The following is a 12,943-nucleotide window of genomic DNA, read 5'->3' as shown; positions in this document are numbered from 1 at the left end:
CAGTGCATGTGTAGGGAAGGCAGATCCAGCCTCCAGGCCCAGCAGGCCGAGTCTATTGACTGTCTGTTACAGCATTGTAGTCTCTCCTCAAAGTCGCTCGTGCCTGTCCCAGGCCTCCTTAGCCTCTCCCTCCCCTTTGAGGGTGGCCGTGTCCTGGATGACTCCCCTGATCTCGATCTGTAGTGACTGTATTGGCGCCTCTCACCTGGACTGTGGTGGGATCACGACGGGTCGCCATGCCTAAGAGTGCACGTTTCCTCGTGTGTGCTGAGAAGGCGAGGTGGGCCACATGCTATCCACCGGTTCTGTCCCATTTGCCTCCTGAGCAGCGGCCTGCGGTAGGCTGAGACCCCCTCAGACGTCTCTGCACACGCGGGTGGGAGAGAGCCTGCCACCAGCCAGAGAGTTCACCCGCCTGTCCTCCGAGGGATGCAAGGGAGGGGCCCTGGCCGCAGGCGGGCCGCAGAGGTCAGTGTCCAGGGATCGGGTAGGGACAGGAAGCCGGACATGCCTGGCGCGCGGGCAGGACGTGTCTGAGGCTGATGTGCCGCGTCATGAAGGATTACAAATGGAACCATCATTAGCGGAGCACCGCAACTGCCCGTTGTAAATTGATTGAGCTTTCGCCCCTGGGGTGCCGTACACCGTCCCTCGTAATTCATGCTTCGCGTTGGTTCGATAGCTCAGTGAGTCAAGTCCGTGTGACTGAGAGCTGTTGGCATTCCCTAGGTCGGCGATTTAAGTATAGGAAAGACCAGATTAGGTTTTAAGAAATCCTTCTTTCTTCGAGAGGGTTAGGTGGGCGGTGACCCGGTTGTTCGCACGTTTAGGCGCGGGGGCCAGCTGCGCCGCCCGCCGCCCCCCGCCGCGGGGGCCAGCTGCTCTCCAGGGGTGGCGGCTGGATATCTTCCTTGGAGAACAGAGATGCAAGGTGACGGAAAAGGGTCATTAACACCATCCGCAGAACACACGACTTGGTAACACGGGACGTCCAGCGTGCGCCTGGGTAAAGTCAGCCTGTTTGAAAGCTCTCCTTACAGCGAGATAGAGAGACCTCTCTGGCAGGGCACAAGTCCTAAACAAGCAAACAAATCCCGCCGCCCGCCGCCCCCCGCCGCGGGGGCCAGCTGCTCTCCAGGGGTGGCGGCTGGATATCTTCCTTGGAGAACAGAGATGCAAGGTGACGGAAAAGGGTCATTAACACCATCCGCAGAACACACGACGTGGTAACACGGGACGTCCAGCGTGCGCCTGGGTAAAGTCAGGGTACGGATGGCTGCGGGGTCAGCCTGTTTGAAAGCTCTCCTTGCAGCGAGATAGAGAGACCTCTCTGGCAGGGCACAAGTCCTAAACAAGCAAACAAATCCCGCCGCCCGCCGCCCCCCGCCCTCACTTACCTACCTCCGGCCGCTGTGACGCACACCGCAAGTCGGCCTGGAGCGCGCCTCGGCAGAGACGCGGGAGGACAGGAGCGTGACGCGCGTGAACGTGCACGTTGACGTTCCCGCGCGTTCACGGACCTGAGTCGGCTCGTGCCCAGCTCTGTGTCGGGCTCGTTCACAGCTGCTAGTCCCTTGACAGGGATCAAGGCGGCTATAGAACTCGCTGGCGGGAGCGCTTCGCGCTCCAACACCAGCGAGCCCTAAAAAGTAAGTCAGGAGGGTGGAATCAACACAGACGGCGGAATCATGGATATCAGGGAAACTTCTGGGGGAGCAACACAGAGGTCAGGTGGAAAAAAGACAGGGCTGCCTGGGGTGTAGCAGCATGGATGACATGGGTGGGGATCAGCAAAGCAGAGGGCTCAGTGAGAGAATCAAACGGAGATAGAGCAACAAGGGGAGTGGTGGAAGCAAATGAACAAGATAGAGCACAACGGCCCCTCGCGGCGGGATGCCTGGCTTTCACCTTGCGGATACCCTGCCGGGGTTATCTCACAGGGGAATACCAGGACGGGTTCCCTAAGCAAGCGCTTAGAAACCGCTTGGTGATTTGCGCTATATAAATTCCTGTACATTTACATTTACATGAAGTGGAAGCACACAGGAGAGCGGCTGTAAGAGCGGCTCAACAACAAAGTTGTGAAAATTACATTTATTATAATGTTATGAAAAGAAATGTGGTGGGAGAAGTAGGACGGGGTAAACACTCCCACTCTCATTGACTACTTTTAGAAAGTGACAATAAAAGTTCCTGAAAAGCAGATACTCATGGAAGAATTAAAGCAGTCAGTCAGAGAGATGGTAAGCAGGCTGTCCTCAACGGGAGGGGCAAAGACTAGATGGATGGGCTAAACTTTAATAGAAAGCAAGAAAATAAGAGTGACAAAACAAAAAGCCAATGGAATTCAACAGGCAGAGTTGCTTTCCAGGTCCGCTATCCACATATTCCCAATAAGCGTTTTGCAACCAGACAGCCATGTTGTGTGTCAGACTATTGGTAATCAACAGGAGAGTGAAACAACATAGAAACACCTCAAGAATTCATGTGAGGGACTAACTGGGAAAGAGGGGTGAGGAAGAAGCACACGGTGTAATTTTAAGAACCCTCACTCACCAACCTAGTGGTGACATGCTTCATCATCGGGTTCCGCCTGGAAGGACCTAGCGTCCCTCCAGTGTGCTACAACGCCTGATTACAGCGGAGTTGGTTCTTGTGTGTGTTGAAGTGATAGAAATACCCAATTGTGCTAAGTGAGTGCAAAAAAAGGGGGCGGTGGGGGTTTAAAAAAGCGTAGTTGTGACTGTCAACTATTTTATTAATAGTCCAACCAACACTAGTTAAAAACAGGTGATGAGTGGACTCATAGGTATAATCTCATTTATTAGAGACCCCTAGTCCTCAATTTAATCAGATTAGGTCAACATGTTTCTGCTTCTAGAGCCCGAGTCGCTCAGCATTCTTCAGGACCAGTAGTGTAATCCTCCGGCGGTATGCACGCGCTAAGGTGCACCCAACCGTGAGGATATTAGTGTGAAAAATGAATAAAAAGCGAGAAGTAAAATGTATTACTTATACTCACGGCAAACGCCGTTTAGGCTTACTCAGCTATTTGCTGAGGCCAAATACAGGAGGCGCCTGTTAACGCTCAGCATGGGCAGACACGGCAGGGGGTTATCTTCACGCCACGTTATTAGTACACTGACGACTCCCCTCAAGCTACCTAGCCTGTCACCACCATCCGGGCCGCGGTGGTGACAGGCTAGGTAGCTTGAGGGGAGTAGTCAGCGTACTAATAACACGGCGTGAAGATAACCCCCTGCCGTGTCCGCCCATGCTGAGCGTTAACAGGCGCCTCCTGTATTTGGCCTCAGCAAATAGCTGAGTAAGCCTAAACGGCGTTTGCCGTGAGTATAGGTAATACATTTTACTTCTCACTTTTTATTCATTTTTCACGCTAATATCCTCACGGTTGGGTGCACCTTAGTGCGTGCATACTGCCGGAGGATTACACTACTGGTCCTGAAGAATGCTGAGCGACTCGGGCTCTAGAAGCAGAAACATGTTGACCTAATCTGATTAAATTGAGGACTAGGGGTCTCTAATAAATGAGATTATACCTATGAGTCCACTCATCACATGTTTTTAACTAGTGTTGGTTGGACTATTAATAAAATAGTTGACAGTCACAACTACGCTTTTTTAACCCCCCCCCCCCTTTTTTTGCACTCACTTAGCACAATTGGGTATTTCTATCACTTCAACACACACAAGAACCAGCTCCGCTGTAATCAGGCGTTGTAGCACACTGGAGGGACGCTAGGTCCTTCCAGTGGGAAACCCGATGATGAAGCATGTCACCACTAGGTTGGTGAGTGAGGGTTCTTAAAATTACACCGTGTGCTTCTTCCTCACCCCTCTTTCCCAGTTAGTCCCCCACATGAATTCTTGAGGTGTTTCTATGTTGTTTCACTCTCCTGTTGATTACCAATACTAATACTAGGAGTAAGAGAGTGAATACTTATACCCTTACTCTCCTGTTGTTTGATTGTGTGTCAGACTATGACCTAAATAGACCATGGCTAACCTTGTAATGGATATGAGTTTTAAAAGTTTCTAAATTGCATGGGATTAATTCACGGGAAAAGAACATGGATGTGGCCACAAACAAATGGAATGGTAGAAAAGCTGATGGCTACTCCCAAAAGGACAATGCAAAGCGTGAAGTTGGCTCAAGTAACTGTGAATGATGTTCTGTGTCAAGTAATATGGTAGTATAAGAGTACGGGATTATAGGAATACTCAATATGAGTCGACAGAGAAGTGTCCTTTAAGTAGCTGTAAAAGCCCCAGAAAGTCATGAAGAAATTGTAAAGAGAGGTAAGTTAATGAAGTATAAAATGAAATATTATGCAGACAAGCAGAGGAATGTGTGCATACAAAGATAACAAGTGGAACATTTGGTGTTGGCCAAACATGTAAAGAAATCGTAAAGCACATTTCATCCTATGCCTTTAACAGTGGAAAGTCTGAAGGATTCAATGAAGAAAGATCAATAGCTATCATGCTACCCTCCCTTACCTGACCCTCACGTTCCAAAATTCATACTCTGCTGTTTGTGAGAGAGTAGAGAAGAGGCCTTTTTGCTGGCAGTGGCTTTGCCAACGCTAAGCAAGCAGAGAATCGTGCTATCTACTCTGAGTCACAGGCCACCTAGGAGACTGTGGATGGCGGTGCTACAGTATCTCCCTCTGTTACCTGCGGGCTGCCGTGACTGAGGTAGGCGGAGACCATCTGCCACTCACTCATCTCCTTTAGGGTAAATTACTTTCCTTGGAAGCAATGCACAGCAGAATAACCCCAGGTGGCATTCCATCTTGGTATAATGTGCTCATCTGTAATATCGCTATTGACCTTTTGTAGAAAGTTGCTCTGTTCAACTTAATGAGCATTACCAATTTCTATATGTTGTTTACCGTTTGATGGTAATAGTCAGGAGCTCATTGTGTAAAGTTATAATACACTAGTGTTGATCATCCAGGTCTTAACAGAATGATACCAAGGAACAAGTCTTTTCACTGTCATCAAGTGAAAAACCTATTCCTTTTGTCTCCTGCTTTCATTTAATTGTAGATAGATAACATCTACCAGATTAAAACCATAATAAGCAGGGTAGTAGACAGCTCCTTTCCTAGTTTGGGGATTGCACTAAACTATGTGTTTATATGCCCTTTTCAGGATTTATTATATCTCAGAGTTAATCAGGTCAAAATTCCCCATCTTGTCAACCCTTACAAGAGCATTTCATAGGGAGCAATTCACAAACATCATTTTAAAAGGTGTAAATCTACGATCATAAATGTAAGCTTAGGATTTGTGCAAATTTTCAATTAGCAGGGATTCAATGAAATTCTTGTGAGTACTCTCCAGCTGGCCTACACTTACACTTTAGGATTATCCTGAAGCAGAAATGTTTATCATCACAACAAACCTTTTTTACTTTATCAGGAACATATTTTCTTTGTGGAGGAATCCTTTTCATTGTATCCCTGAAACATGGTGGCATTTGCGGGGCTTTTTAACTCCATTTGCACACTTACACCTGTATTTTGTGGGACAAAATGTATGTGTGCCAACAAGATAGAAAAACCTTTAGGAAGGTAGTGAATGTTCACAAAATTATGACTTTATAAATGTTCACATCCTTCCCGTCCTCTAGTAACACCCATGTTCCCACTCCCAACCATCAACGCACATCTGTGGAAAATTCACCATAGCTAATGCTTTTCCCCCAGTCATACATTTCATCTTCGGGCATAAGTATCTACATATCTTGACTTTATTAATCGAGATCTAGAAATTATGTCTGAAGGTTGTGCTCCTAACATAAACTTGGGTACTCAGTAAAGTTTGTGACTAGGGCCCATTGTTTGTAATCTGCATTTTTGTTCTTGCATTTCTGAATGAATTTAAGAGAACTTTCAGATTTGCCTTTCCCTTAAATATGCAGGGTCACAGGATGATTAAGGAAGGAATGAAGAGGAGCTATATTATGTTCTAAGAGCCTCCAACAATGCCATGGGCCCATGTCAAGTGATATTATTTGTAAGATGCACAGTATACACTGAATTGCCTCTAGGCGCAATTCATTTGCCAAGGGATGGAGTGTTTGGAGTAAGGGTGAGTGGGTGATGGGTGAAGATGAAGGTCTTTAGAATCTTCTGTAGGAAATTAGTATAGACTGGACTCTGATATGTCGTTCTAAGTCTAGGACTTGATCGCAGGAATTTCACTGAGACGTGTACTAACTGTTGGTAGCCCTCCATCGGCTTGTTGCTTGCATTCCCGACCTTTTCTCTCCCTCCATTCTGGTTCCTTCTTTCCAGTTGTCTGAAGGTTGGCTGTTCCGACAGGCACCTTGTTGACCCAACTGTTGACAAGCAACAAGGACTATTCAGGCGTATTCTGCACTCACGCCGGGACAGCCTAAAAAGGCATATACACACTTTACAAAACTCCCTAACATAACAAAATATAACATCTCATTCTTCTCATGATTAAACGTTTTATGTTTGTTCATAGTAACTCTCCAGTAAAAGAATATGATGTAAATGTACACTAGTAAATTGTGTGCACTGGACATTAAAACACGATATTTCAGATATGCAATTATTCCTTTTCATTTGAGAAAGAAAAAATAATAAACCAATCCCAGAGTCTGTCGGTCCCAGTGGTAATTGTAGTTTTTATTATGTGGTTTCCCTCTAGGATCTCATCAACATAGAGAAGGTGAAGACCTTTATAAAAGACAACAAGGACCTCAAAGAAAGTCTAGCTGAAGACCTGCAAAGACTGGAGAGTCTGGAAGAAGAGATGCACAGTCCGGTCTCCAGCGTGAAAGATGGACAGAGAGAGGAGGCTGACCCGGAAGAAGAAGGCAGGTTCTATGGGTTGATTTATTTTCAATAATAGTGCGCTTGCATTTATCCAAAATGCCAAATATCCGAGAACGATTATTGTGAACTTTGGGGATTTTCGAGTTAAGGAAAAGATTCTAGGATGTGCAATCCTTGCCAAAGGTTACCAGACAAGTGATAACTTTTCTTTAAAAAAAAATTCAGACATGTCTGCCCTGTCATGCTGAATTGTTTTCAACAAGTAGGGGCCTCAGCTGGGGTAGTCCAACAATCTAAATTGAAGGTCCTTCATAAGGGGAGAGCTCATATTTTTCAGGCAGTTGGAGCGGCGCAAGAGTTCCTTCACTCCCTACAACACCCGGCGGGTGGGTGGGATAAATGAATCATAGATTGAAAACGAACTGCTGATTGCGATGAGAATAGTTTATCTTTTTTTCTCTTCTTTCTTTCGTTTTTTCTCTCTTTTTGCTGGCTTGCCACTTTGGGTGCCATGTCACAGCACCCCAAAGTAGGAGGGGGTTGGGAAGGGGTCACATAGGGTAGGAGGGAGGGCGGTAGGGTCACCCGGAGTAGAGGGGAGATCACCCAGGGAGTCCCAGACAGGGAAGGCTCCGACATTAAGGGGGTCCATGGGAGGGGGGTTATAAGGGTTCATGGAGGGTAGGTGGGAGTAAGGGCGGATGGCTTCACAGGGACTGGGGGGGTGAAAAAATAACAGGTAGCGGGACTTTGGCAGTAATGCAATAGATCGAAATAATTTATTTAATCTTTATTTTGTATTTAAATGTCAGCTAGGTCACTAAAGCTTATTTCCTGTAATGTAAATGGCTTCAATAATAGACTGAAGCGGCGTTCAATGCTGGCTTGGTTTAAGACTTTACAAGCCGATATAATTTTCCTAGGTGGCTCTGGATGCAAATGAGGATATTTAATCAACTATTTAATTTTGTGTGTTTGAATGGCCCTATTGAAGACTCACTTGAGACGGTACAGTCTTTATATGATTTTGCTTCAGCCCAAACAGGGTCTATGGTGAGCGAGGGAGATTTTAATTTGTTATTGATCGAACTTTTGATTCCTCACGAAAATGCAGACAAAACCTAAAATCAGGGTCTGTCAGGATTTAATACAGGACTTTAGGCTAGTGGATTCCTGGAGACTAATTTCCTTGTGAGAATTTGTTTACATGTGACGCAAGAGATATCATTCTTCATCGCTTATTGATTTGTTTCTTATTTCCCATGCTCTTTTAAATACAGAATCCGTGATCATCGAAAATCCCTTCTCTAACCATGCACTAATTTCAGTGCAATTTCAAACTCGAGCGAAAACCGAGGTTGAATGGTCATTCGCAGTCAATGAGCAATGAGTGGCCTATATGCACTTGGCATTAGAAGAGTTTTTGAAACGTAATGTGTATACAGCTTTCCTGTTTGCAGTATGGGGGGCTCTTAAGGCATTTTTTCGAGGGGAAGTAATAACTTATAAATCGTACAAGAGGGAAAAAAGTATGAAGAAAGATCTCAATTAGAAAAACAACTCTCGATATCCACGGCTAACTACTTAGCAGTACCCTCTTTGGAAAGTAAAAATAAGCTCCATCAGGCAAAGTACAATTTACAAGACTTTTATACCTCTAAGCAGATTCTAGCACACAATGCTGTACTGCAAAAAAGATATGAAGAAAATGATCATATTGCTTGCTTGATCAGTAAAACGCAGTGCTAATAAGAATAGTATTAAAAAAATAAAAGACCCAGTTACTGTGAGAACTACATCTCATCCCCAGGAAATTCCAGCGTTTTTCCTCTAACATTACAGGGAGCTGTATTCTGACCCCCACAATACCTCAACAGAGGAAGCTGCTAGTTGGCTTAATGGGATTAACTGCCCTTCACTTTCCCTGGAGCAAAGACATTTTTTGCTAATGTATATCACATTAGAGGAAATTAATCGCGCAGTGATGCTATCACCATCTGCAAAAGCCAGGAGGCTTGATGGGATCCCAGTTGAGGTTTATAAGTTATTTTGACCTCAGCTTAGCACTTTTTGAAGATTATTATTTAATGGAATTTTTAAAGGTGAAAAGGCCCCGCAACTTTCAATCAAGCTGTAGTAGTCGGCTGTGTCAAAAAAGGAAAATCAGAGGAGGTCAAATCTCATTCTCCGATAAGTTTACTTAACAATGACTATAAGATCTTTTCGAAGAACCTTGCTAGTCGATTAGCTCAGGCAACCCTGTCTCTTATACATAGGGACCAGAATGGATTAATCCCAGGCAGACTTCGAGCCACTAATACTCACTACTATGTCAATCAATTGACTATTTTAATACTAATAAAATAGCAGTAGTCTTAATGTTAGACGCTGAAAAAGCTTTTGACAGAGTTCAGTGGAATGTATTATTAGCTATTTTGAATACATTCGCAGTTCCAGCTTAAATCTGTCAAGCAGTGAGAAATGTATACTCAGTCGTCTATCATTATAAATGGGAATAAGGCGTGTAACATCTCTATTAGTTGGAGGACGTGTCAGGGCTGCCCCCTCTCTCCAACACTCTTCTCTTTATTTCTTGAACCACTAGCCTGTGCAATAAGGCAGGATTTTACTATCCTACCCCTGTTCCCTGGTTCTGCTAAACTTAAGCTGTTTGCAGATGACATGGCTTTGTACTTAGCAGCCAAGGAAGATAACATCTTGCGCACCCTTACTAAAATAAGAGAATTTACTGCTATTGGGGGGATATAAAATGAACCACGCAAAGTCAGATGCCCTGCTTTTTAATTGCTCCTCTGATATATTACCTCTTTCAGTGCGAGGACATCAATGTCTAATGACCCAGCCTATAAGGTATGTAGGGATATTTGTCACCTCCAACCTGGAAAACTTGTTCTCGCTCAATTTTATTCCTACACTTAATAAAATGCGTGATCTGCTTGTACAATGGAAGGACCTCCCCTTAACAATCATGGGAGAAGTGGCGCTTATTAAAATTAATATGTTATGTTATGTTATATTAGTTTTATATAGCGCACGGCTACTCAAAGAGTGTCCCAGGGCTTTTCAATACACACCTGTATCATAACACAACTGAAAAGAAGGGCAGAAACAGAATAAAAGAGGGATTCAGACTCACCTAAAAAACCACAACCTACGAAGCAAAAAGCCAGGTTTTAAGGCCCTTCCTGAACGTCAGTAAGTTAGAGGTACTGCGCAAAGTCAGTGGTAAAGTGTTCCACAGCTGGGGCGCCAATAGTCTGAAAGAATGCCCACCTATACGAGCCCTCTTAATACGAGGGACCGCCGCAAGAAACAGGGACCCAGACCTCAAAGGTCTAGTCGGGTGATAGAAAACTACCCTTTTGTGGAGGTATTTGGCTCCAGACACATAAAGAGCTTTATGAGCCAGGGTCAGGGCCTTAAAAATTATCCGCTTCCGGATGGGAAGCCAATGAAGTGCCTGCAGGAGACCAGACGTCGAGCATGGCCCGATAGACCGAAAATGGCCCGAGCTGCCGAATTCTGGACCACCTGCAGTCGTTGTAACAGATACTCCGGTAGGCCGAGATACAGAATGTTGGAATAATCTAATCTCGAACCGATTATCGCCTGTACCGTTATCTTCCTGTGGTCTTCCGATAATATGGGAAGAAACTTGCGGAGCATCCGGAGCAAACCGAAGCAGGTACCGGTAAGACCGATTATCTGCGAACGCAGTGACAGGTCCTTATCGATCTTAATACCCAGGTTCTTGGCCACCTGGGATGAACCTGAAGGTGGATACATATTCTCCGGCCACCATTCCTGCCACTCTGGATCCAGGCTGCAACCGAAGAAGAGTACCTCCGATTTATCCGAGTTGCACTTGAGGCCGTTAAGATGGAACCAGTTAAAAACGGCCCCAAGGCAACCCTGGATACTCTCTCCGTCAAACTCTACACCCCTGGCGCACGTAAAGAGGAGCTGGGTGTCATCGGCGTAGGAAACGATCTGAGCCCCGAAAGACTCCGCTAGTGCCGCCAGAGGGGTCATAAAGATGTTAAAAAGAGTCGGGCTCAATACCGAGCCCTGAGGGACTCCGACACCCAATGGCGGCATCTCAGCGGAACTAGAGGAGGCCCAGACCGTTTGTCGGCGACCGGCCAAGAAAGATCGAAACCAACTGAACACCGTCCCCCTCAGACCGATCTCATAAAGTCTGGCTAAGAGACCCTCGTGAGGGACGGTGTCGAAGGCCGCAGACAGATCGAGCATCACCAACATCGCCTTGCCACCTGAATCCAGCACCTCCTTAATAGCCTCCGAAACTTCCAAGAGCGCTGTCTCAGTGCTTAGGTTCGTACGGAAGCCGGATTGAGTAGGGTGGAGTAAATCATGCGATTCCAGGTACTCAGAGAGCACCTTGTGCACATGCTTCTCAAGGATCTTGGTAAAGGCGGGCAGGAGCGAAATAGGCCTGTAATTGGCCAATACCTCCGCGTCCAGACCAGGCTTTTTGAGCAGAGGTATAATCATTGCCTGCTTCCAAAGCTGGGGGACTACACCCTCACTGTGGGAGCGGTTCAGAAGAGGGTTGACAATAGGATTAATGACTCCAGCCATTTTGGCCAAAAATTTGGCCGGGCATGCGTCACGCGGAGAACCAGATTTAAGGCGAGCCATCAGGTCCAATGATGCAGAGGCAAGGAGTGGTGGAAAATCCGACAGCATCGGAACTACGCTAAGAGAGGAGACTGGGGCATCCTCAGAGAGAAAAGAAACCTCAGGCCCCGGCAAGGAAAAAGAGTCCTGAATCCGCCTGATCTTGGCAGCAAAGAAGTCGGCAAGGGCATTCACCCAAGCCGTCGTAGGGGATGCCAGGGTCAGGGGGACACATGGGGCCATAAATTCCCTCACGATGGCAAAGAGCTCCTTACAGGAATTAGAAGCGCTCTCAATTTTTCTAGCAAAATAGCCTCTCTTCTCAGAGCGAATATCTTGGTGATATGCTTTGACCGATGCTCTATAGACGAGTTTGGCCTCCGGGTCATACTGCACACGCCACGCTCTTTCTGCCACCTTACACTGCCGTCGTGAAGCCGCCAGTGCTTCGGTGAACCAGGGGGCGGATGCCCGTTTTACGGTATTGCGAGGAGGCCTCACTGGGGCAAGATCGTCCATCCTCTCCAACAACCACCGTTGCACCAGCTCTGAATCCCTTTCTAAGTCTCCTGTCAGGATGCACGGATGAGCCAGACACGCCTGCGTCAGCAGCTCTGGAGTGACCCGCTGAAATGCCCTAGATCCCTGGGAAAGCTGTCGTGAGACACTAGGTTGTTTGCTTGTCTCTGATACATAGTACTTGACCAGCCTGTGATCCGACCAAAGCACCTGAATAGGTGCCAGAATCTCAATGGAGGTTGTCGAAAAGATCATATCCAGGATATGGCCCTTTTCATGCGTCGGTCCACTATGATAGGGCGCAAGGCCTAGAGGAGCCGTAATGTCCAACATTTTGATCGTGTCTGCATCCCTTTCATCATCCATATGAATATTAAAATCGCCCGCCACTATACACTGTTCCGATCTGAGCGCCAATGTTGAAATTATTGACTGGAACTCTTCAAAAAAAGTGCCCGTCGGCCCTGGGGGCCTATAGACAAGAAGTCCCTTAAAGGAATGGTGCGGCGATAAAACAATGGAGAAGGCAAGGGATTCGCAGCCCGTAATCGACTCCATGGGAATGGAGGTACAGGTAACACGATTGTTTACAACCAGTGCCACACCACCCCCCCGCCCTTTCAATCTATCTTGCCTAAAGATGTTATAATCAGGGGGGATGGCGGCGGCAATATCGGGGTTCGAGGCCTCCCCCAGCCATGTCTCCGTCAGCATCAGGCACAGAGGTTTTTCTGTTACCAACAGATCATAAATATCCAAAGCATGGCGACTGAGAGATCTGGTGTTTAAAAGCATACAGAGATGCCTAACACTATCTGGCTCCTTCCTTAATACAGAAAGCAGAGTTTTCTGCGGCAGCCAGCCACAGTCGGGGCACCGGCTCTTACCTCTATGGCGGGCAGGAAATACCGTGCGACAAGAATCCC

The 12,943-nt window shown here is 46.5% G+C and overlaps 1 protein-coding gene across 1 annotated transcript in view; it reads left to right on the top strand.

Moving 5' to 3' along the window:
- The window catches only part of C8HXorf38 (chromosome 8 CXorf38 homolog), a 111,697-nt gene that overhangs the window by 93,828 nt on the left and 4,926 nt on the right, over positions 1-12,943 (top strand). The window contains exon 6 of the mRNA XM_078658288.1: positions 6,709-6,877. Coding sequence (XP_078514414.1) covers positions 6,709-6,877 — 169 coding nt within the window. The remainder of the gene's footprint in view (positions 1-6,708; positions 6,878-12,943) is intronic.

Source organism: Lissotriton helveticus, chromosome 8 (genome assembly GCF_964261635.1).
Source record: "Lissotriton helveticus chromosome 8, aLisHel1.1, whole genome shotgun sequence".
NCBI classification, from domain to species: Eukaryota; Metazoa; Chordata; class Amphibia; order Caudata; family Salamandridae; genus Lissotriton; species Lissotriton helveticus.
This window is presented reverse-complemented; position numbering and strand designations above follow the sequence as displayed.